The sequence below is a fragment of the Quercus suber genome, unplaced genomic scaffold (genome assembly GCF_002906115.3).
Source record: "Quercus suber isolate HL8 unplaced genomic scaffold, Cork oak 2.0 scaffold_1108, whole genome shotgun sequence".
NCBI lineage: Eukaryota > Viridiplantae > Streptophyta > Magnoliopsida > Fagales > Fagaceae > Quercus > Quercus suber.
The window spans coordinates 54,973-81,394 of record NW_027070513.1 but is presented as its reverse complement, the minus strand read 5'-3'; the positions used below and the strand labels follow the sequence as shown (position 1 = coordinate 81,394).

Below are 26,422 nucleotides of genomic sequence, written 5' to 3'. Positions count from 1 at the left end.
CAACTTTTTACCATTTCACTTTTGCACTTTATTTTTTCACCTCTCTTTCACACACTATGGTTAATTTCTTTTTGCTATTGTATCGGATCTCAATTTGCAATACATTTAACTAGACTTTGTTATGGGTGCAATTCCTTGACGTGCTACTAACCTTAATGATTGAGGAGATTGCAACTGTCATGGGAGAAGTGATGGGCAAGCTGGAAGAGTTGGATGTATGGTGAAGACAGCTTTGGATGTGGGTGCTATTGCTATCTTCATATATGAGTCAAGGTGGATATACCAAAACTTCTTATGAGGGGTGAAAATTGAAAAGTTTTGATAGGAGTTGGCAAAGGGTGTCTTTCAAATATGAAAGTTTACGTATCTTATTCTTCATTTCACTTGTGTTACTAACAACTTTGAAATGAAAATATAATTTATTTCATAGTTAAAATTTTTATTTATATCTATCGATCGGTGTATATAGTGCTAAGTATTTAAAATTTTAAATGATGTAACATAATTAAATACATTTTTTGATTTGTAATATTTAATATAAATTATGAAATGAATCAATTTCAAAAGGAATGATCCTAATTCCTTTTTGATATAGATCACCTAATTTTGGTTATCACTTTGGAATTTTAGAGGTTGAGGAAATTGTAATCGAGTCAAAAACAAATAGGGATTCAGAAAAAAGAAAAAATTATGATGAGGATTTACCGAATAATATTCTGCGATAGATATGATTGTCATCATTCAGGTAAAAAAAAGGGAGAAAATAGGATTAGGATCCACTAGAATTCTTAACACTTATTAATCATTATCATTTAATAGTGTTTATCCTGAAAAGGATGCACTAGTTGACTAAAGCTCCATAAAATTTGCTTCCTCAAATGGAAAACTCCCTTCCAATTTGCTAAATTAAAGTGATCATGGTAATCAGTATTAATGTTGACTGATCTTTGTTTAATGGAAAATAAGCTATTTTTCAAGTAATGAGGTTCTTTTATGAGTTCTTGCGTTTTACACATGCAATCCAGCATGGGCCCATAAATCTCATAGGTTTTCCAAGCTCGTTTGAGAGCCTTTTATTTGGGTCCAACCAGAAAATCTTTTTATTACAGATGAGGTTATTTTACACATGCCATCCAGAATGGGTCCACATCTCTTATTTTTTTTTTATCTTTTGTTAGTCTCCTCTTCTATACGTGGGCTTGGTCCACACAAAGAAAAAGAAGCACCTTGGCCCAGCTGTGTCCTTGGTTGTCCAATGCTAGACTCTTGGTAGGCCCTAATTGGCCAATTATTATTGGCTGGCTTCATGATCTTTGCGGGCTATATTAATGAGTTTTTTTTTTTTGGGATGATTGCATGGGCCCAAATTTAGCCAAGTTCACACATATTGATTTTGTCAAATACGTTGTCCATATTTACAAGTTGTCATGTGTGAGCCTTGGGCTTTTTTAACTTGTTTCCCAAAAATGCTTTTAAGGGTTTGCATGGTTAGAGGAATGAAAAAGTAAGAAGATAAAAAATTAGAAGAGAAAAAAGGTGGGAGGGTAAAAGAGATTTAGTTTTCTCTCATTTATGTATGGTTGGGATGATAGAAAAGTAGAGAGATGAAAAATTATTTATTTGGTTGAGAAGAAAATTGAAAGGATGGAAAATGAAATTTGTATAAATTTACAATTATGTCTTCATTAAATAAAACAAAAAAGTAACATTTTTTTAACAAGTGGATGAAAGAAAAAAAAAAAGGTAAACAAAACAGCTAAATGAAGAAAAAGAAGAAAAAAAGAAGAAGGAAAAAGCTATTAAGGTGGATGAAGCCTCATTTTCGTCCAATAAACAGCCCAATATCCTCAGTTTTCTCCTCATTTTGGGGAGAGAATTTTTTGGTGGGCCTGAAGAGAAAACACCCGGGCTCCACCACAAAATTTTCCACTCCCCCTCCCAACCAAATACTCTCCCACTTTTCTCTCTCCGCATTTCTCTCCTAAATTTTCCATATATCCTCCCTAAAATTCCTCCAAACAAAGAAGAGGTGGTGAATTAGCTTATCACAGCAGAGGTAGAGAATTGGCTTTATCATAGCAGAAAACAGTGAACCTAACAATTAGAAAATGAACCAGACTGATGTAGTAGTGGTCAATTAGACATGTTATAAACCCTATGAGTGACTGAAGTGCCACAAATAATGTGTACCTAATCATGGAGCTGAGCATCTGAGTTCTATCAGATTTCATCAGATAATCGAAATAATTACCAAGTGTTGACGCTACCAAATGGTCCGAAACTCTGCTTATATTATTTTTCATTTTTGGTTGATGCTACTATGTTTAAAGTCCACTTCATCCATTCTCCCTAATGTTTGGGGGGAAAAAAAATCAAAGAAAGAAAGAAAAATTTCCCAATGACTATCAAAGAGCCCAACTATTTAGTTCAAATTCCGTAGTCAAGTAACTTAAGATGCATACACAAACATATTTACTGCTATACATTAAACAGCAAAGGAAGATAGTCTTTCAAAGTTCTTCAATAATTTTATTTTTTTTTTATTATTATTCACACTATCTTGGCATGCAAACACATACATATTTACTAGTATATCTAAAACAAGCACTGGTTGCTATATCCAAAACTCACCCCCAAATAAATTTTACTCTTTCTAATTTGGTTCTTTTAAAATGTTAATTAACAATAAAAATTTTCCACCCAACTTTCAGAGTTTCATTTTATGCTCTACCAATCACAACTTGTCACATGTCAATCTTCTCCATTTTTTTTCTTTTCTTAAACAAGGTTTAAGATGGAAGAAATATTAAGCATATAACATGTTGTAGTTGATGGAGCATAAAGTGAAAAACTATGAATGAGATATTTCTATTTGTTAATTAACCTACTTATGTAGCATGCCCCTCTAGTCTTAAAATTCTCCATTGGTGGTGCTCATTATAACCCACCTTCCCCCGTTGGTTTTTTCAACCTCCTCCACCTTTTTGTAGACAAAGCGCATAGCAATGCATACATAAACACACAAACTCAAAGCACTCAACCCTGCTAGGACCCAGTAGTAGTAGTCAAGGTGTGCACGATTAAGATTGTTACCAAGCCATTTATCACCAGACCTTGAGCTAATTGCCTGCACAACAGATATAATAGCATTGCCAATGAAGCTTCCAACTCCAACCACACTAATATATGCTGCAGCTCCCATACTTCTCAGTGCTTCTGGCATTTGATCATAGAACAATTCTTGGAGTCCCACAACTGCAAATGCATCAGAAAAACCACAAATCACGTATTGTGGAAGAAGCCACCAAACTGTCATTGGAATTGTTGCTTTAGGGTTATCCATGAGGTTATATTCTTTTGCAATGCTGACCCTTTTGGCTTCTACTAGAGCTGACACAACCATGTTGAGTATGGATAGAAATAGCCCAACTCCTATCCTTTGTAGCACTGTAATTCCTGATGGGTGTCCTGTAAATTTTCTGGCTATTGGGACAAAAACTCGATCATAGAATGGAACGGCAAAAAGGATTGTGATGCCTACTAAGGCTTGAAGTGATCCTGGGGGAATATGAAAGTGTCCTATTGACCGGATCATTGTACTACCTTGCTTGATGTAGAAGGTGTGAAGTTGAGCTTGGACTACAGTGAACATTATGCAACTAAACCATATGGGGATGAGGCGGAGAACAAGCTTTACTTCTTCCACTTGATTTAGTGAGCATAGCCTCCAAGGATTTCTGGTTTTGCTAGATATATCAATGTTGTCAATGATCATTGCCTTGTCCAAAAACCTGCATTTTTCAAATAGTAATAGTTAAATATCCGCTTGAGAATAAGCAAAGTCACATGCATCAAGAATATGGTCAGTCCATTACTAAGTCCTTTGCTTTGATACTATGTTAAGAAAAGCTTTGATATATGTTAAGAAAAAGAGAGAAGTAGAAAGAAATTCTACATTTATAGGCACACAATATGAGTAATGTACAAGAAACAGAAGTGTAGAACCAGTAATGATAAAATTCATCAAAAAGAGTAACGATAATAATGGGGCTTGGACCTGCACAAGTAATAGAATGAAGTATTGCACAGATATATTTTAACGGGTTTGGACTTTGGACCTGCACATGTAATACTAGCAGGCATGGGCTTCTGGGCCTATAATTACTTAATCTAATTAATATTCAAATTTCAAACAGAAATTTAAACTTTTGGGCTTTCTAAAAAAAGAGGAGGAAAAGAAAAAAATTGTGAAATACTGTAAACTATTGCTCAAAAGTTTTTTAACTTTTGTGCACAACAAGACATATTGGACACGTCAAGCAAAGCAAGGATGACTAGATATGATAAGAAAATAGTTTCAATTATTCGCATAGGTTAATCAAGGGTCAATTTTATTACTTTAGGGGGTTAGTTGCGTGTAAATGGTAGCGTGAAAGATAGATGGTTAACCTGATTAATTTGGGTGGATGAAAGCTACATTTTAATAAGTATGTTGAATAATGAGATATACCTACTAATTCTAGTAATCTTATTTACAAAAAAAATTAAATTATTGTAGCTAAGTATAGGAAAAAAGAAGAAAAAGAAAAGAAAAAGAAATAGACTTATTCTAGCTATGTATGGGAAAAAGAAGAAAAAGAAAAGAAAAAGAAAAAGATTTGTTCTAATTTGGGAGGATAAAAGCTACAATTTATAGCTTCATCTAAAAAGAAGAAAGAAAAAGAAAGCTACATTTTAACAAGAATGTTAAATAGTGAGAGATACTTTGGTGGTTCTAATAATGTTATGTACAAAATACTATAATAGATTTATCATAATCTAGCTAAGTTCCTAGTATATGAATATTGGAAAGTAATTATTTGGTATAAAACTGTGAAAGACGTATACATGATTTATTTTACAAGACTAATTTGGTGGATAAAAGATACATTTTTGGCAAACTTATTAAATAATGGGAGAGAAGTTACTATCTAGTACAATTATGTACAAAGAAATAGGCAGATTCAAAATTCTAGTTAATTAGTAGCTTGTAGAAATTGAATAATATGAAGTAAATCAAATTACTCAATAAAAAAAAACGAATGAGTTATTCACTGTCATTTAAATTGGATCAAAGGGAAATCTGTTATCAATTTTTGTTACCAAAGATTATTATGTTTTAAAATATTATAATTATAAGAGGATCCACTATATATAAATTAAACCATTCAGACTTTTTTTGTTTTTTTTTTTTTTGTTTTGGTTGTAAATTACATAAACCTCTATTGAGATTTGGAGCCATGTTAGAAACCTTACATTTTAGAAAATGTCCCTTAGCCCCCAAGATGATTATTTTAATTTTCTTATTATAGAAAGAATATGGTTTGCAAGCATTATTTTAAAGTTATTTTATATGAAATTTAATTTGAAAAAGTATACATTTGTTACTCAATTTGAAATAAACACAAATATATAGTTGTGGGGATTATTTGTTATATAAATTAAACCTTGTGGGGGTGAAGTGTCATTTATAAAAATAAGAGGGTATTATGATATTTGGTGTCCATGTGTACATAGCATTATTCTTTAAAACTTTTGGATCCAACAAGTAATAGCCAAACAAATTAATATCTTTATCCCTAAAAAAAAAAAAAAAAAAAAAAAAAAACCTTCTTTTGGGATTTCCCATTTGAAATAAATGATATGGAAATTTTTTTAAAAAAAAATTATTTTATTATACTTTATTTTATATGTAGATAGTGGGAAAAGGAGAGATGTGAGGTTCGTACTAATAACAACAAATGACACACACAAAAAATATATGTACACACACTATTACGACTAGATTAATATTATTATTTTTACTTGAACCACTGGGTTATCACTTGAATTTAAGGAAATAACCTTAAATATAGGGAAATTGGTATAGTTACTATAATAAATATCACATAAAACAGGTATAGATGCTTATCATATATATATATATATATTATTTATTTTTATTGAAGGTGATAAAATGCTTATCATATCTTAAACCATGTTATTTACTTATGGTCATGCTAACAGGTTCCCTAAGAGCAATGGTTAACAATCCATCTTAAGAAAGTTTTGATATCACTTTTATGTAAAATGAAAAAAATTGTCAAATTATTAATTTTTTTTTTCATTTTTCTATAAAAATTTTCTTTAAATGAATTATTAATTATTGTTTTAAGGGCATCTGTTAGCATTTTTCATATAACTTATTATATAACAACATCAATTAATACAAAGACATTAATGGATTCTGAGAATCTGTTTACCTACGAACTTGTAAAACTGAGTTATGTAAATAAATAGCTTGCAGGTCATGTAAGCTATGAGTTATGACAGGTGAGAGGGCAGGTATACTATGTCAATTTAAAACATTTTTGTGACTAAGAGAAGATAAAGCTTTATTATAGAGATAAGATTTCGACCAGTAATCATCACAAATTATCTACATCGTTGACTTCACATCAAGGTTAGGTTTCGAATAGTCAAATGTGAATTGTGAACGCCACCAAGAATGCCCTAAATTTGACCACAAGTTTTACTCATAGTTGACCACTTATGCGTAGTTAGGTATGTGACTTTTGTTATCATAGGCCCGGCACGTGATTTTTAATGTGTACACAATACACACACATACACCACAAAAAAGGAGTTGACAATTTTGTGTACCTGAATTGATCAGTCCTGGCAAAAATCCATGTGTTAGGTTGACCCTCCGACGGGACCCCATAGTATACACCCCTACCATGGTGTGTCTCATCCATGCGCCACTTCCGAGCTGCCGCAACAAACACTTGTGCCACCCCGGTGAAAGGGCTGCCCACAGGATCCTCCTTCCGGTACTTCTTAATTCCTAGTAAAAATATTGTCAACGCCACAGCTATCACTCCTATCGGTATTCCAAATCCTTCTGTCCATCCAATATTATCCTGCAACCAGAATTTTAATTTTTTAGATAAACTAAAAGTGGAATAATTTTTTTTTGAAAGATCTTTTAAATTTTTTGGCATATAAATTCATATTTATTTTATTTATAACTTATAAGGGAAAAAAGAGGGACCATGGACCCCAAAAATTTCAAAATTTTAATTACATGAGTGTCACTCCCAAACTTCTAATTTTTCTTATATAGCCATCTGAAGTTTGTTTATTTTCTATAATTATTATCACTTTGAAACCCATTTTTGAAAATTTTCACTCCACGTCTCCACCACTCGGTATATATTTAGTTCAATTGATGATTAATTAATCTTTTTTTTTTTTTTTTACGAGATAGAATTTCTCTTCTAACTTAATTCCTTGTTTCGTAAAAATAGAAATAGTGGAACTAATTTAAAACTATTAAACTGCTTTCGTTGCTTCATTAAAAATGTCAGAATGACCTTGGATCCACCATCAATGCTCACAAAATTATAATAAAAACTTTGCATTGATGTGTAAAAATTATAATAAACTGCAAATTGATATAACAAAAATGAAGATGTCATTGTATTAACAATTTAAGAATTTTGTTACCTGCACATATATTACAACCAGTGAGGCAGAAGTTGCAGCAGCAACTATCCCCAAATACCACCAGTTGAAAAATGAGCTCTTTGCCTTCTTCTCCTCTGGTGTGACCTCGTCGAACTGGTCTGCAGCAAAGGTTTGCACGCATGGTTTGTGGCCACCTTCGCCGACTGATAATATGTAAAGGGCTAAAAAAGACATTGCTTTACGCAAATGCAGAGGAAACACCGAGACTGATAAAGTCAATAGAACTGTTCCCTGTGATACAATTACAAACAAGTCATCATGAAAGTAAAATTGGCCAAAAACCATGTATATATGCATGTAATATCAAGGAGGAACAGGCAATAAGCAGAATGAATACACTTTAAGAAAAGTAATTTCTTTTCCTTTTGGATTTCTGCCTCCAAAAAGCATGATCCTTTCAAAAGAGGAAATTCTTTTTAAGAGATCCCAACTTTAATAAAAAAAAAGAAAAAAAGAAAAAGAAAAATTTATCTCATAAATCAGAAGAAAGCTTTAAACATCTTATAGATGAAATTCTCAATTTTGTATGACAGATTCTATTAAATTTTATATCATCTAAAAGTATGATATCTAGCTAATTAAAATTCATGATCACCTTCGCCGACTGATAATATGTAAAGGGCTAAAAAAGACATTGCTTTACGCAAATGCAGAGGAAACACCGAGACTGATAAAGTCAATAGAACTGTTCCCTGTGATACAATTACAAACAAGTCATCATGAAAGTAAAATTGGCCAAAAACCATGTATATATGCATGTAATATCAAGGAGGAACAGGCAATAAGCAGAATGAATACACTTTAAGAAAAGTAATTTCTTTTCCTTTTGGATTTCTGCCTCCAAAAAGCATGATCCTTTCAAAAGAGGAAATTCTTTTTAAGAGATCCCAACTTTAATAAAAAAAAAGAAAAAAAGAAAAAGAAAAATTTATCTCATAAATCAGAAGAAAGCTTTAAACATCTTATAGATGAAATTCTCAATTTTGTATGACAGATTCTATTAAATTTTATATCATCTAAAAGTATGATATCTAGCTAATTAAAATTCATGAGATCAAAAATTTACTTATAAAAATATAAATGAGTTCAAGAGAGATTGAATCAAGAACTTTCATATACTTATTTGTCATGAAGCAACATATTTTTCACCAAACCCTTTTTTTTTTTTTTTTAAAACGTGTATATATATGTGTATTTATGTATGTATAAATTATAATTATTATCTGGTTGTCCAAGCAAAAAAATATTGACTCCTCTTGTTGTGCATATGTGACAAGAACTGTAGTCATGTTGGTGAGAAATTTTCTTTACCAAGAGAAAGATGACAGAGGAGATAATAATGGTGTTGAACCGGCCCAAGTAGGAATCAGCGATGAAGGCACCGAGTATAGGGAAAAGTGTTGAGACGCCAATCCAAGTGTTGACATTCTTAGCTGCAGTGGCCAATGGCTCGTGGAGTTCATTTGTGAGGTACGTGATGAGGTTGCCAGCGAGGCCATAGTAGGCAAAGCGCTCAGCCATTTCAACAACTTCACACACAGACAAAAAAAAAAAATGAAAGAAAAAGAAAATCAGATATCAAAGGATGGGCGTTATTTATTTCACAAACGTATACACACACTTGTTGCACTGAAATCGTGATCGAAGTCAACGATTTCAGTTCAAAATGAAGAGGAGAAAGGAGAAGAAGAAGAAGAAGAAGAGAGAGAGAGAGAGAGAGGCTTACAGATGACAAAAATGGCAGCATTCCAGCCACCTCTGGAGGATTTTTGCTTGGTGGAGACCAGCCTTGTCTCCTTCTGACCATCTTCAATCATAACTGGTGCTACGGAGCTATCCATGGAAGAAGGTTGGTATGAGAAATTTGACATAGCTAATGAATGATTTGGGACTCTCAGGTATATGGGTCCCTTTATATATACGGAAAAAACACTGTGTGTTCATTGTGTGTTGGCAATTGCATAATGCAAGTTTGATTAATTGCATCACCCACAGGGTCAGATTAGAGACCTGACAACTAGGCCTGGTTACGTCAGGTTAATCAAGGTATGGGTCCAATTAAGGCTGCGTTTGAATAGGTGGTAATCAATTTCCGGAAATCATTTTCCACATTTTCCGCGTGTTTGGCAGTTACAGAAAATTCTATTTTCCGAAAATTCACTTCCTATTTTCCCTTAGACAACGGAAATGCATTTCCGTTCCTATTTTCACTTCAATTGATTTCCAGAGAGAGAGAGAGAGAGAGAGAGAGAGAGAGAGGAAGAAGAGACAGCTCGGCGAGACCGAGACCCATCGGCGAGACCTAGACCCATCGGCGAGACCCAGCGAGCGCCGATCGTCGATTGCCCTTCCAGACCCAGCGATCGTCGATCGCACTTCCAGCGACTCGCACCGCGAACCAGACCCAGCGACTCGCCGATTGTCGTGCCTTCGACCTTCGACCTTCGACCCAGTAACTCGCACTGCGAACTCGACCCAATGACTCGCCGATCGTCGTGCCTTCGACCTTTGACCCAGACCCAACGACTCACACCACGAACCCACGCCATCGCCTCACCCGCCTTCGCCTCACCACACCGACGACCCAGACCTTCGACCCAGACCCATCTCAGTTTTTTTTTTATTTTTTTTATTTTTTTTTTATTTTTTTTTAGTTTGATTGTTGTTGTTGTTGTTGTTGCCGGAATTTGCTGCCGGAATTTTTTGTTGAATTGGCTGTGATGTTGAAATTTTTTGTAATAAAATTTGTTTGGATGCTGAGAAAATGTGAAAAATTTTCCGGAAAATAGCATTTTTAGAAAACATCCAAACACATGAAAAATATTTTCCACAAAAATTTTCATAATTCAACCAAACACTTAAAAATATTTTCCTTTTCCGGAAAATAACATTTCCGGAAAATACATATTTTCCGGAAAACATTTTACACGAAACAAACACAGCCTAAATATCAGTAAGATAACAGGTTATCCTAGACAAGTTGCAAGCGAATTAAGTTAATCGAATTATGGGTTTAGTTAATCAAATTGCATGTTGACCTGTATTTTTTTTCACTTGCAATATATATATATATATATATATATATAAACAAATAACAAAGTACTAAAAATAAATTTTAAATAATACATAAATTCTTAAATTTACACAATTTAATATATCATTATTATAAAAGAATAAATAAATAAATATATATATATATACACAAAGGCGGAACCAAGAATTTTGAGTTGGGGAAGGCCAAACTATTGTGCTAAAATAAACTCAAATCACAAATAGACACTACCCTAAAAAATCTACATAATATATGTGTGGGGACTCAGTTTGGATTGACCCTGAGTATGAATGAGTTTTCAGCCCAATCAAGCCCAAACAATAAATTTATAGAGAGTGGGTTAAAGGTTTAGGCGCTGGCCGTCGTTCATCAAGCATGAACTCTCATTTATAAAAAGATACTTAGAGTTTCTTTATAACTGGGAGGATGCTCCTCGGCCCATGGCCGAGGAGGCCTTTTGCTTCTCTTTTTCCCCCTCCTTTTTTACTTTACTTGCTTTCCTTATATAGTCTTCATCTTCCTATCTCCTTATTCCATCTATTGATCATTCATTTGCCTCTCTTCTGGCCATCCGTCCCATCAGAGGCCTTATCAGTACTCAAGTGGTTCACTCTGATCAACATTGCCCTGCTAAGGGGTTATATCCCCATTAATGCGGCCAGGGGGGTTAGGTGAATGCATTAAATGCGAGGGTGACAGCTTACTTTGGGCCTGGTCTTTCCGAAAATCACCCTTGTCAGGCCGAGGATGAGGAGGTTCTCGGCGTGGATTGGGAAAAGAGGCTTTCCCCAATTTAGCCTTGAATAGTCAGTGTTCGTCGGCATGGGCCTTGGCCTGCTACCCGATAGGCCGAGGTTATCAGGCCCACGGGCCCCACAATAGCCCCTAAAACCCTGCTGCACGTTCCCTCGGACGAGGAGGAGGGTTTTGATACCTGCGGGCCCTCTAAACGAGTCGCCCCACTTCGGTTCGTGTTAATGCTGGCGGCTTTTTGACTGCCCGATGCGCGTTTTTAGCGTTTCAAGACTTAATGGGTGCCCACATTAAATTTTGACGGCACCACGTTTCCCACTTTCAACGGTATGATCTCTTGCTTTTATGAACAAGCGGTTACATTTGGGGAACCTAAGGGGGAGTATAAGTACCTGTTTGAACCGCCTGGTTTCATCATTTTCGCGCTTACAACCATTGATGCGTATGACTTAAGTCTAGTTCAACTTGCACTCTTCCTGAAGAGAATCGCCATACTTCTGTAAGTCTTCTTTTTCTAGCGACCCCAAATTTCCTTGATTTTACTCCTCCTTTTCTTCTTTTAGAACTTTTAGTCATCTTTAGGAATGGGTAAGTTTAGAAGTTGGTTGAGTCCGACGAGATGATGAACAAATTCATTGTCGACTATGGAATACCCAATAATGTGAGTTTGAAGTACTGTGAAGAAGGGAAGTGGTACCTTAAGAGGAGAGAGGGTGAAGTTGTGATCCCAATAGTCGCTTTCGTAGAAGGAGGGATGAGAATCCCTATGAGGCCAGTAACTCTCAATTACCTTAGGCATTTTCGCTTGGCTCCTACTCAGTGTGCCGTGAATGTATTTAGGATATTAGGGTGTGTAGATACCCTGAATGAGAAAATGGGGCTGAGACTGACTCACNAGCAGGCATGGGCTTCTGGGCCTATAATTACTTAATCTAATTAATATTCAAATTTCAAACAGAAATTTAAACTTTTGGGCTTTCTAAAAAAAGAGGAGGAAAAGAAAAAAATTGTGAAATACTGTAAACTATTGCTCAAAAGTTTTTTAACTTTTGTGCACAACAAGACATATTGGACACGTCAAGCAAAGCAAGGATGACTAGATATGATAAGAAAATAGTTTCAATTATTCGCATAGGTTAATCAAGGGTCAATTTTATTACTTTAGGGGGTTAGTTGCGTGTAAATGGTAGCGTGAAAGATAGATGGTTAACCTGATTAATTTGGGTGGATGAAAGCTACATTTTAATAAGTATGTTGAATAATGAGATATACCTACTAATTCTAGTAATCTTATTTACAAAAAAAATTAAATTATTGTAGCTAAGTATAGGAAAAAAGAAGAAAAAGAAAAGAAAAAGAAATAGACTTATTCTAGCTATGTATGGGAAAAAGAAGAAAAAGAAAAGAAAAAGAAAAAGATTTGTTCTAATTTGGGAGGATAAAAGCTACAATTTATAGCTTCATCTAAAAAGAAGAAAGAAAAAGAAAGCTACATTTTAACAAGAATGTTAAATAGTGAGAGATACTTTGGTGGTTCTAATAATGTTATGTACAAAATACTATAATAGATTTATCATAATCTAGCTAAGTTCCTAGTATATGAATATTGGAAAGTAATTATTTGGTATAAAACTGTGAAAGACGTATACATGATTTATTTTACAAGACTAATTTGGTGGATAAAAGATACATTTTTGGCAAACTTATTAAATAATGGGAGAGAAGTTACTATCTAGTACAATTATGTACAAAGAAATAGGCAGATTCAAAATTCTAGTTAATTAGTAGCTTGTAGAAATTGAATAATATGAAGTAAATCAAATTACTCAATAAAAAAAAACGAATGAGTTATTCACTGTCATTTAAATTGGATCAAAGGGAAATCTGTTATCAATTTTTGTTACCAAAGATTATTATGTTTTAAAATATTATAATTATAAGAGGATCCACTATATATAAATTAAACCATTCAGACTTTTTTTGTTTTTTTTTTTTTTGTTTTGGTTGTAAATTACATAAACCTCTATTGAGATTTGGAGCCATGTTAGAAACCTTACATTTTAGAAAATGTCCCTTAGCCCCCAAGATGATTATTTTAATTTTCTTATTATAGAAAGAATATGGTTTGCAAGCATTATTTTAAAGTTATTTTATATGAAATTTAATTTGAAAAAGTATACATTTGTTACTCAATTTGAAATAAACACAAATATATAGTTGTGGGGATTATTTGTTATATAAATTAAACCTTGTGGGGGTGAAGTGTCATTTATAAAAATAAGAGGGTATTATGATATTTGGTGTCCATGTGTACATAGCATTATTCTTTAAAACTTTTGGATCCAACAAGTAATAGCCAAACAAATTAATATCTTTATCCCTAAAAAAAAAAAAAAAAAAAAAAAAAAACCTTCTTTTGGGATTTCCCATTTGAAATAAATGATATGGAAATTTTTTTAAAAAAAAATTATTTTATTATACTTTATTTTATATGTAGATAGTGGGAAAAGGAGAGATGTGAGGTTCGTACTAATAACAACAAATGACACACACAAAAAATATATGTACACACACTATTACGACTAGATTAATATTATTATTTTTACTTGAACCACTGGGTTATCACTTGAATTTAAGGAAATAACCTTAAATATAGGGAAATTGGTATAGTTACTATAATAAATATCACATAAAACAGGTATAGATGCTTATCATATATATATATATATATTATTTATTTTTATTGAAGGTGATAAAATGCTTATCATATCTTAAACCATGTTATTTACTTATGGTCATGCTAACAGGTTCCCTAAGAGCAATGGTTAACAATCCATCTTAAGAAAGTTTTGATATCACTTTTATGTAAAATGAAAAAAATTGTCAAATTATTAATTTTTTTTTTCATTTTTCTATAAAAATTTTCTTTAAATGAATTATTAATTATTGTTTTAAGGGCATCTGTTAGCATTTTTCATATAACTTATTATATAACAACATCAATTAATACAAAGACATTAATGGATTCTGAGAATCTGTTTACCTACGAACTTGTAAAACTGAGTTATGTAAATAAATAGCTTGCAGGTCATGTAAGCTATGAGTTATGACAGGTGAGAGGGCAGGTATACTATGTCAATTTAAAACATTTTTGTGACTAAGAGAAGATAAAGCTTTATTATAGAGATAAGATTTCGACCAGTAATCATCACAAATTATCTACATCGTTGACTTCACATCAAGGTTAGGTTTCGAATAGTCAAATGTGAATTGTGAACGCCACCAAGAATGCCCTAAATTTGACCACAAGTTTTACTCATAGTTGACCACTTATGCGTAGTTAGGTATGTGACTTTTGTTATCATAGGCCCGGCACGTGATTTTTAATGTGTACACAATACACACACATACACCACAAAAAAGGAGTTGACAATTTTGTGTACCTGAATTGATCAGTCCTGGCAAAAATCCATGTGTTAGGTTGACCCTCCGACGGGACCCCATAGTATACACCCCTACCATGGTGTGTCTCATCCATGCGCCACTTCCGAGCTGCCGCAACAAACACTTGTGCCACCCCGGTGAAAGGGCTGCCCACAGGATCCTCCTTCCGGTACTTCTTAATTCCTAGTAAAAATATTGTCAACGCCACAGCTATCACTCCTATCGGTATTCCAAATCCTTCTGTCCATCCAATATTATCCTGCAACCAGAATTTTAATTTTTTAGATAAACTAAAAGTGGAATAATTTTTTTTTGAAAGATCTTTTAAATTTTTTGGCATATAAATTCATATTTATTTTATTTATAACTTATAAGGGAAAAAAGAGGGACCATGGACCCCAAAAATTTCAAAATTTTAATTACATGAGTGTCACTCCCAAACTTCTAATTTTTCTTATATAGCCATCTGAAGTTTGTTTATTTTCTATAATTATTATCACTTTGAAACCCATTTTTGAAAATTTTCACTCCACGTCTCCACCACTCGGTATATATTTAGTTCAATTGATGATTAATTAATCTTTTTTTTTTTTTTTTACGAGATAGAATTTCTCTTCTAACTTAATTCCTTGTTTCGTAAAAATAGAAATAGTGGAACTAATTTAAAACTATTAAACTGCTTTCGTTGCTTCATTAAAAATGTCAGAATGACCTTGGATCCACCATCAATGCTCACAAAATTATAATAAAAACTTTGCATTGATGTGTAAAAATTATAATAAACTGCAAATTGATATAACAAAAATGAAGATGTCATTGTATTAACAATTTAAGAATTTTGTTACCTGCACATATATTACAACCAGTGAGGCAGAAGTTGCAGCAGCAACTATCCCCAAATACCACCAGTTGAAAAATGAGCTCTTTGCCTTCTTCTCCTCTGGTGTGACCTCGTCGAACTGGTCTGCAGCAAAGGTTTGCACGCATGGTTTGTGGCCACCTTCGCCGACTGATAATATGTAAAGGGCTAAAAAAGACATTGCTTTACGCAAATGCAGAGGAAACACCGAGACTGATAAAGTCAATAGAACTGTTCCCTGTGATACAATTACAAACAAGTCATCATGAAAGTAAAATTGGCCAAAAACCATGTATATATGCATGTAATATCAAGGAGGAACAGGCAATAAGCAGAATGAATACACTTTAAGAAAAGTAATTTCTTTTCCTTTTGGATTTCTGCCTCCAAAAAGCATGATCCTTTCAAAAGAGGAAATTCTTTTTAAGAGATCCCAACTTTAATAAAAAAAAAAAAAGAAAAAAAGAAAAAGAAAAATTTATCTCATAAATCAGAAGAAAGCTTTAAACATCTTATAGATGAAATTCTCAATTTTGTATGACAGATTCTATTAAATTTTATATCATCTAAAAGTATGATATCTAGCTAATTAAAATTCATGAGATCAAAAATTTACTTATAAAAATATAAATGAGTTCAAGAGAGATTGAATCAAGAACTTTCATATACTTATTTGTCATGAAGCAACATATTTTTCACCAAACCCTTTTTTTTTTTTTTTTAAAACGTGTATATATATGTGTATTTATGTATGTATAAATTATAATTATTATCTGGTTGTCCAAGCAAAAAAATATTGACTCCTCTTGTTGTGCATATGTGACAAGAACTGTAGTCATGTTGGTGAGAAATTTTCTTTACCAAGAGAAAGATGACAGAGGAGATAATAATGGTGTTGAAACGGCCCAAGTAGGAATCAGCGATGAAGGCACCGAGTATAGGGAAAAGTGTTGAGACGCCAATCCAAGTGTTGACATTCTTAGCTGCAGTGGTCAATGGCTCGTGGAGTTCATTTGTGAGGTACGTGATGAGGTTACCAGCGAGGCCATAGTAGGCAAAGCGCTCAGCCATTTCAACAACTTCACACACAGACAAAAAAAAAATGAAAGAAAAAGAAAATCAGATATTAAAGGATGGGCGTTGTTTATCTCACAAACGTATACACACACTTATTGCACTGAAATCGTGATTGAAGTCAACGATTTCAGTTCAAAATGAAGAGGAGAAAGGAGGAGAAGAAGAAGAAGAAGAAGAAGAGAGAGAGAGGGAGGCTTACAGATGACAAAAATGGCAGCATTCCAGCCACCTCTGGAGGATTTTTGCTTGGTGGAGACCAGCCTTGTCTCCTTCTGACCATCTTCAATCATAACTGGTGCTACGGAGCTATCCATGGAAGAAGGTTGGTATGAGAAATTTGACATAGCTAATGAATGATTTGGGACTCTCAGGTAAATGGGTCCCTTTATATATACGGAAAAAAACACTGTGTGTTCATTGTGTGTTGGCAATTGCATAATGCAAGTTTGATTAATTGCATCACCCACAGGATCAGATTAGAGACCTGACAACTAGGCCTGGTTACGTCAGGTTAATCAAGGTATGGGTCCAATTAAATATCAGTAAGATAACAGGTTATCCTAGACAAGTTGCAAGCGAATTAAGTTAATCGAATTATGGGTTTAGTTAATCAAATTGCATGTTGACCTGTATTTTTTTTCACTTGCAATATATATATATATATATAAACAAATAACAAAGTACTAAAAAATAAATTTTAAATAATACATAAATTCTTAAATTTACACAATTTAATATATCATTATTATAAAAGAATAAATAAATAAATAAATAAATATATATATATATATATACACAAGGCGGAACCAAGAATTTTGAGTTGGGGAAGGCCAAACTATTGTGCTATAAAGCTCAAATCACAAATAGACACTACCCTAAAAATCCACATAATATATGTGTGTGTATAAAAGTATAAATTTTAATTTTTCTTATTCTAAATAAGTTATATACATATACACAAATTATCAACTTTTTTTTTTTTATGAGAATTATCAAACTTTAATAGTATATATATACACCTAGACACAAGATCTTCTTTATAAAAGAAACTTATAATCTTCTTAAAACTCTAATTAAGTATACAAACATTGTATAATTGGGTATACAACATACAAATATAAAGAACAATATATATATATATATATATAGTATCTTCCATCAAAATCATGCTTGACAATAATACTTTATGTAATAAACTTCATCAATTATTATTTTTATAACAAAATTATACATAATTTCCTTTTCAATATATAAATTGTTCTCAAAATTTCATTCATATTTGACAAATCAAAATCATATTGTTATAACTGAAGTTTTTTTTTTTTTTTTCTTGATAAAATATGGAGAACAGAAAATTTCAACCAAATAGCATTTATTATCCATGTTGAATGATTTAAATGCGTTAATAGGATTTGAAATTGGGCTAAAAATTAGGGGTCTTACTATTTACTCACAAAACTTACTATCTAATTATTTCATTCTATTACAATTATATATCAACACTAAACTCTCTTTTTCTGAAAAGGATTGCTAGATTAGTTAATCAATGCTTTCTTTTGGGGGGCCAACTTCTTTTTTTTTTTTTCATATAACCCTTAAATATTTATAAAAAAAAACCTATATTGTAAAAAAAATTAAAAATTTTGGAGGGGCCAAGGCCCCCCCAAGGATGCATGTGGCTCCGCCATTGTATATATATATATATATATATACACACACACACTAAATATTGTGGACCATATCAATTTATCAATCTTCTCACGCGCATTGTTCATGTTGCATGAAAAACAATAATAAAGTTATATTACCTAGAAAGATAACTAATAAAAAATATTTAAGAATAAAACATAACATATTAGGTAAAGAAAAATAGGTAAATATTTAAAATAAATTGCACATCAATCTACTCAACGTTAGTAGTAAATCTAACACGGGAAATTAAAGAATGTATCAATAGTTCTTACGTTGGACATACATCCTTGTTCTTGATAATATTAGTTAGATTTAAAAAGATTAGATTTAACCAATCATGAATTTACCTTTACATTTATATATTGAAGAAATAACATTATTTTGAATAAAATCAAATATGGATAAAAATTAAGAATTGTATTTCTTGTATTAAACAAAAGGAAATCAATTTAAAGTTTAGCAATAAGGAGATTAAAACACATTGGAAAAAAAGAGATAAAAGATTAAGAGCAACTAGGAAAGGAACTTACTTATTTTCACTAGAACCTAATATGAGATTAATTATGATCAGCTATAGGCCATTCTTGAAGAAGTTTAAAAAACATAATTTAGGGAATTTCTGTTTGTCTCGATAAAAATCTTGATGTAAAGATATGAGCTATAGGCCATTATAGAAGAAGGTTAAAAAACATAATATAGGGAATTTCTATTTGTCTCAATAGAAAACTTTATGTAAATATAATTTTTTTGTGTTTAAATTGTGTTTGGTATTATCATAAAAAAAAAAACAAAAGAAAATTATTTCTTAACTTCTCTTATAGCTTGAAATCAGAGAGTTGTTTTTCGAAAAATTTTCTAGAAAACAACTCTGTCTCATTTCAAAGCTAAATAAAGGCAGTTAATATATAATTTTCCAACTCATTTTAATGTTTCTACCTAACCTCATCTTGAAGGGACTAAAATTGAACCCATTTCATATTTAGGGAACTAACATTAAACAAAACTGTTAGTAAGAAATGGACAAAAAGTATGTAATAAATTGACAGGTGAATGAAAGGACTATATTATTAACATTTTGAAAAACCAGAATCAAAAGTTTTAAAATTGGAGAGCAAGTGGATTTGTGTCCATTTGTCATGAGCTTATAAGCTAAACTTTTAGCTTTTATATATGCATTTAGATACCGCTTATTTTACTGAAAACTGAAAATACTATAGCAAAATAATTCTTAAATGTGTAAATGGTGTCATGAGACTTATTTTTAATGAAATTTTTTTTGAAAAAAGAGGTTTGTAGGTCTCATAAATAGTGCATAGGACCCATTAGAAAAGTTGAAACGCGCATCTCAAAAAAAAGAAAAAAGAAAAAAAAAAGCAGCCACAGACGCACATCCCAGAAACGCAATCCAAATGGAGTTTATGTATAACTTTTTAATACTTTAATTTTTCTTAATTTTTGTTTACTTTTTCAAAGTACAAGTATACTTTAATATACTTTCAGCAAAAGACTAAATAAGTTGTTCTCAAATGGACACGATATTTGAGTGGCGTACAATTTATGATTATTATTTTAAATAAATAACAACTATGGGGAGATGATGTCTTGACCACCGAAAAAAAAATCAAACTTAGATAATAAGAAAATGTATGTGGGTGGAAGCCTTACATAAGCATGCATATAGAAGAGGTCGGAATCAATGGAATAAATGGTTAAATCCTTGAATGGTCAAAGTGGACACAAACATGTTTTTTATTTTTATTTATTTTTATTATATATATATATATATATTTTTAAATTTAATATTTCCACTCTTAGTTAGTGTCACTGTAATACGTGGTGGATTTGCCGACGATAGTAATAATTAGTCAGTTTAAAATTTACCGTTCAAACTTTCCAAAAGCTCTCGAATGATATGAACTTTTTAAGTTTTGCCGACGTTGCTTTATATCTTTGTGCTTGACTTTTGGTTTTAGAGTCTCAAAGTGCTTATTACATGGAGTATGACTTGATGGTAGAAGTTTTTCAGTTTTTGTCCTAACATCTAGAGAAGAGCAGTTTGAGTGATAGCTCCAACAAGGTCAATCTGATACACGTGGTATTACTTATTATCATCACGTGACGTGAGATCAATGAGCCTACACTAAAGACCTCTTTTTTTATTCAGCAAAAAAAAAAAAAAAAAAGTCTCAAAGTGTTTGCTGACTAACTATTAGAGTCTTAGTCATCGCCACGAGAAAAACATGGATTCGACTGCTTCTCCTTTTTTTTGATAATTGACTACCTCTCTTTTAATTATCATTTGATATAAGAAAGAAGAAAACAAATGATATATTTCGACGTTCTATGATGATTCTTTTTTTATTATTATGCTAAAAAATCTATTTGTTTTTGATATAAATGAGATTCAAACCTAAATTCTTTATTATTAAACTAACTAAAATTGAGTAAAATATAGATTCGATTGCCCCTCTTTTAATTACCATTTGTTATAAGGGCGAAAAAAAAAAATGAAATATTTCAATGTTCCACAATTATAGTTCTTTATCATCATGCTAAAAAACTAATTTGTTTTGGTATAAGTGAGATTCGAACTCAAATTCTTTATGATTAAACAAATTAAAATTCACGTCAAACAAATAAACTTAACATATTGAAAACATATTCTTCTCTCTCTTTTAATTTTTTTTTTTTTTTTAATTTTTTGCTGAGAAAAACACACTTTCTCTTGATTGGTGGCTTGGTGCTCGCTTGATTATGTATGATATAGATTAAATTGATACATTATCATAAATCACTTAAATTATACCATATAATTGTATCAAAAAAATAAATTATACCATATAATTATTTATTTAATATTTATGCTCGTGCTAATTATATTTCTCCACGTAGTTATTATTTACTGATGATGTTACAGACAATAGGGAATATACCACGTACAATACTGGATCACAGAAAAATATGCCTGTCCATGACTCAAAAAAAAAAAAAAAAAAACTCTTAGCATTTAAATAGTTGCTAGCTACATTGCAAAACTAATGACTAATGATACTTTCCTCAAGCCTTTTTTTTCCTTAATTTCTTTTCTCAATATTAATGAGTAATGATAAGCTTATTCAGCTCATTCATAAAAATTATTTTAAAAAAATGATAAGTTTAGTAACTTCCTTTTTTTCTTCCAAATCAAGACTGATAAACCTTAAAATTTTTGATAAATTGTAATTTGGTACTTCTCCAATTAATTGTGAAAGTTTAAGTGCCTGACTGAGTTATTGCTACTTTTTAAACAAATTAAGTTATTGCTAAAACTCTAACATTAATGAAAGTAACATTCTTTTTATAGCCTCATAATGTGTGTGGGGAGATAGTTACAATATAATGTTAATCCCGCATTTTCCTCCTTAGACCTCTAAAAACTCTATCCACAAGGAAGTATCAATTAATCTACCAGGCTCTTTGTGCCTCACAATGATTATAAAGATATATTGCAATAAACATAAAACGACAATTATCATTCAAAATTAATATGAAAAAGTCAAACAGGCAAAAATTAAAATTCCTCTAACCTTAACATAAAGCATTCCCAACTCAAGTTGGATATTTCATTCGAGCTGAGTTCTTTTATGAATAATTTGGACTCAACTCAAAATTAGATTTTATTTGTGTTTGTTTATTTTATTAATAAGTTCAAGAGTCAGATTAGGCTCAATTATTAAACAAATTAATTTCAAATATAATAAAATGTTTGCAAACAAACTCACGAATCCGAGTTTGATTGAATATATAATATTATATTATATGTTAAAATATGTACATGTATAAAATATGTTTATACAAATATGAGATTGATATCTAAATTTGTAAATAATTCATAAAATATCAAACTATAATTTGTAATTTACTAAAAAAGATAAGGCTAAAATACAAAACTACTCCTAATGTTCAGACTATTTTTAGGTACTACCAGTTTTATTTTATTTTTTAGGTAAAGAACATTCAATTTACTCCTTAAGTACAAACTCACTTAACACCATATTTGAAACCCCCCCTCCCCCTCCCCCACCCTCACCCCTCCGGCTTCTTTCTCTATCTCCGATTGCTATTTATCTATCATTGGCTAACTAGATACTCCCTCGTACGTATAATTGTTATAATGCAGACTATGCAGTCTGTTTGGTATTTGTACAATTAAAGACAAACAATTGCAAGGAAGTTGAAAACTAGCAGGAGAGAACTTTGTAGTTGTTCAAAGTATTCTTCTTTTCTTTTTTTTGGAGTAATGCCCATGTAGATGTTTGAGTTTCTTGGGTCATGCCACATTCAATGATCTCTATATCATTATAAACTCCATTGATTTTCTAAAATGCCAGCCACATACCTGACACATTTGCTCGTGTAATGTGAACATATAGATATATGAACTAGAATCAACTACACTAACATGATACTTCGTTCCTTGTCATGTGAACATATCGATGCGGGTCTTCCTTCAACAGTACAACCACAATACTGCATGAGCAAGAGTAAAAATCATACATGTGTGAGAAACAAGTGAGATTATAATTTCCTTTCTGCTTTCAATTATTTCTTTGACTTTCTCTCTACAATTTCGTAACATAAGTGGATCAAAAATCAAGTGAAATACTTCATATATGCAATTATATAACAATTTGAACTCAACTTGAATTTTTCTTTTTCTTTTTTTCTGTTTCGATAGGAGGTATCTTCAACCCTTTTGAATAAAGACCAATGTATGGCAATATCTACAGATGTTTTAATCATTCAGAGATTGCGTGGCACTTGACAGTTGAGGGAAATCAAACCTAAACATCTAATCTATATATAAAAAAATACTATACCCCGTACAAGTTAAACATTGGCACAGTTATATATATGATGTTTGAAGGTGTTTGCACAGTTATAATTGATGTTGTCCTGATCTCTCTCTACTATTCCCTGGTCTTGTGAGCAGATGGATCTCTTTTCATCTTCTTTCTTCTTTCTTCTTTCTTAGATCTTTTCTTCGGAGGATGGAGATAGGTCCTCTTATTCTTTAACTAATAATAGCATACCAACTTATGATAGAAGAGTATTGTGGTTTCTGTGCTCATCTTTCTGGACTCATCTATACGAAACTAATGTGCAAAACTTTGCATAAAGAACATTATTTCATGCTTTGCACCCATCCTAAATACAACTAACTCTCATTCAAATCTCCAATAACCCATTTTAAAGGAAGGTACGTTTTTATTTATTTATTTATTTTTGACATGGCTCGGACACAAATGGGGCTAAAAGCTTGAAAGTTTGCTAGCAGCGGAAAAGTCAGGGAAAAACAAGGAGACTAAGGTTAAATAGTGTTATGAAAAAGTTTGGAGTTAGAATTTATCTAAAGTTTGGAGTTAGATTAAGAATATCAAAAGGGAGGAAGTCTATCTGTTGAGTGTTATTTATTGTATATTTATAAGTGAATATACATGATAAGATTAGTAAAAAAATAAAGATTATAGGAAAAAAAAATATGAACTTTCTAAAATACAAATGATAAAATATATTCAATACCTCGTCTCATCACCCCACACATTTATTGCATGGTTACTTTATAATTATAAGTGCTGAAGAGCAATGGTTAAAGTTTAAGTTTCTTAGAAGGAAGTTTCACACACATATACACTTAGATTAGGATAGAATAGAATTTCTATCTTGTATTAAAAAAAAAAAAAAAAAAAAACTCTCTTGAGTTGATGGATTTATCTCGAGTTGACGGATTTATAGAAGGAATTTTAAACCTATCATGATTCACGAAGGAAAATGAACCGTGGAGAAAATAATTAAGCCCTTAGTCATGATGTTAGTCAACTGATCTTTGGTGGAGATAAATCAAACAGTAAAAACATGGTTTGTGACTTTTTCACCTATAGAATGAAAGTCACTTTCTACACATTTTGTTGGGGAATTGAACACAGGATTTAGGATTTACGGCGAGATATATGGCACTAATATTATCACACCAAAGATTAAGAGTTTGAAGGAAGCGTAACACCAGGTCCATGAAGAAGAGATATTCAATAAAAATTCAGGGACCCCCTCCCTCCCTTCTCCACTTGTAATTGCTATGAACCACAAACTCTAGTCCAACCAATGGTGTGGTTTGGCCAATTTTCACTACTCATATAGATTATGGAAAGAAAGTGTATACCAAATCTAAAGTCATATAAATATTCTTAATCAATCTTAATGGCTATGAAAGTCATGCATGAGCGACCCTAAAAGTAGTACTAGTGCTAGACCCCCTAGAAGCAAAAAGAAAAAAATTGAAGTTTTTTTATTTTTTATTTTTTAATTATATATATATATATTTTAATTTTTTTTATAGCTAGCTAGGCATCATCAAGTTAAAATGATTTGATCAGACATCAGCATGACACAATGTTTCCAATTAATCTTAAAAACCTTAAGTATATTGAAATAGTTGCTCACTGTGACTAAGAAAGTAGGTACTTCAATTAACTTAATTAACCATCATTAACAAAAAATAACAATATCTATTATCAAAATATAATGTTATATTTGACGTGTACAGAAAAGCTCAAAGCCCCTAAAAAGAGTTGCAATATGCCACTCTCAAGTCTCAACGGCAAGTTTTTGATTAAATTTAAGGTATAGAAAGAGCAGTGTACACTGTACTCCCATATACTTGGACCAAAGAGCCCCACATAGGTCTCGAAATGACAAACCCACACACACAAGACTGAAGGCTGTTTCTAGACCAGTTTCTGTTTTCCCACCAGTCATAAAAAATTATATAATTACACTATTGCACCAGGTACCAAAAAAACTCATTCGTGGCCTGCATTTCAGGTCCATTAGTCCTGAAAGCACTTGAATCAATCAAAGCAACATGTAAAGGGTCCATCATCCACATTGTGGGGTTACAAATCAAAACTTTCCGATTCATAATCTATGCAATATTGCCTTCCTGTCTGCCAGAATCTCTTTGACAAAACTCGCATCCAAATTCAAGCCCCTAGGCTTAGTTAGGCCATGTCCACAACTGGCTCACGTGTCAAAATTATACTGGATTATTATGGAATCAATATATCTTTTTTTTTTTAATTTTAATTTTTTTATTATTTTAAAAAAGTGAGTTTTGCTTTTTTTGCATTATTTTCCTATATTTAAGAAGGTCTCAAAATATTGAACCAATAAAAAACCAACGAATCATAACATGAGTATATATAATAGACTAAATCCTATACTAATAGACTTCTAGTAAAAGTAAAAGACTTGGCTTGCACACAAAATAGTATTAAGCTTGGATTTATACTAATGAGCTAATATATCTCTAACACCCACTCTCAAATTCAAGATGGAAGTTTAATGAAATCTTGAGATTTAATAAGGTTGAGAAGATCTCTTGAATGAAGTTTGGCTCTGTGATGGTGGTTTAAAGGCAATGGTCTTGTAGTGTTGATGCGACTTCTAATCGTGGCATGATTATATTGGAGAGTTTGGGCGACTGCAGTGGGAAGTCAAAGAAGAAGAACACGTAAAAGAAACACTGAAGAAGACAAAGGTTACTTATAAACACACCATAAGGATAGAAAACCATAGCCACAGAAATGTGGCTTTGATACCATGTTAAATATTAATTATGATATATTCCATGTTGAATATGCTTGAATAGATGCGTAAGAGGGAATCATAAATAGGAATATCAAAACACAAGGGTTATGTGGTTTAGTTTTATGACTTATGTCCACAAAGGAAACCTTTAATGTCTACATTTTTATTATATAAGAGGGTAGTACAAAACCTGTGTTGCAATGAACCATAATATAAGTATATATAGTAGATTAAACCCTAAACTAATAGACTTTTAGTACAAGTAAGAGACCTTGTTTGCACACAAAGTAGTATTAGGTTTAGACCTATGCTAATGGACTAATATATCTCTAAACTAATAGACTAATATATCTCTAAATTTCTTTTTAAAA

The 26,422-nt window shown here is 31.8% G+C and overlaps 2 protein-coding genes across 2 annotated transcripts; both read right to left on the bottom strand.

Moving 5' to 3' along the window:
* Positions 1 to 2,503: 2,503 nt before the first annotated feature.
* Positions 2,504 to 9,444, bottom strand: LOC136061452 (protein NRT1/ PTR FAMILY 5.4-like). Its single transcript, XM_065769303.1, has 5 exons — positions 9,275 to 9,444; positions 8,860 to 9,077; positions 7,528 to 7,779; positions 6,682 to 6,941; positions 2,504 to 3,791 (listed from the first exon to the last, which is right to left on the bottom strand). Exons 1-5 carry the CDS (start codon positions 9,417 to 9,419, stop codon positions 2,912 to 2,914), a joined length of 1,755 nt encoding a protein of 584 aa, XP_065625375.1. The 5' UTR covers positions 9,420 to 9,444; the 3' UTR covers positions 2,504 to 2,911.
* Positions 9,445 to 14,699: 5,255 nt separating this feature from the next.
* LOC111999755 (protein NRT1/ PTR FAMILY 5.4) lies at positions 14,700 to 17,087 on the bottom strand. The gene is made up of 4 exons (XM_024031876.2): positions 16,933 to 17,087; positions 16,518 to 16,735; positions 15,643 to 15,894; positions 14,700 to 15,056 (listed from the first exon to the last, which is right to left on the bottom strand). Exons 1-4 carry the CDS (start codon positions 17,075 to 17,077, stop codon positions 14,715 to 14,717), a joined length of 957 nt encoding a protein of 318 aa, XP_023887644.2. The 5' UTR covers positions 17,078 to 17,087; the 3' UTR covers positions 14,700 to 14,714.
* Positions 17,088 to 26,422: the final 9,335 nt, after the last annotated feature.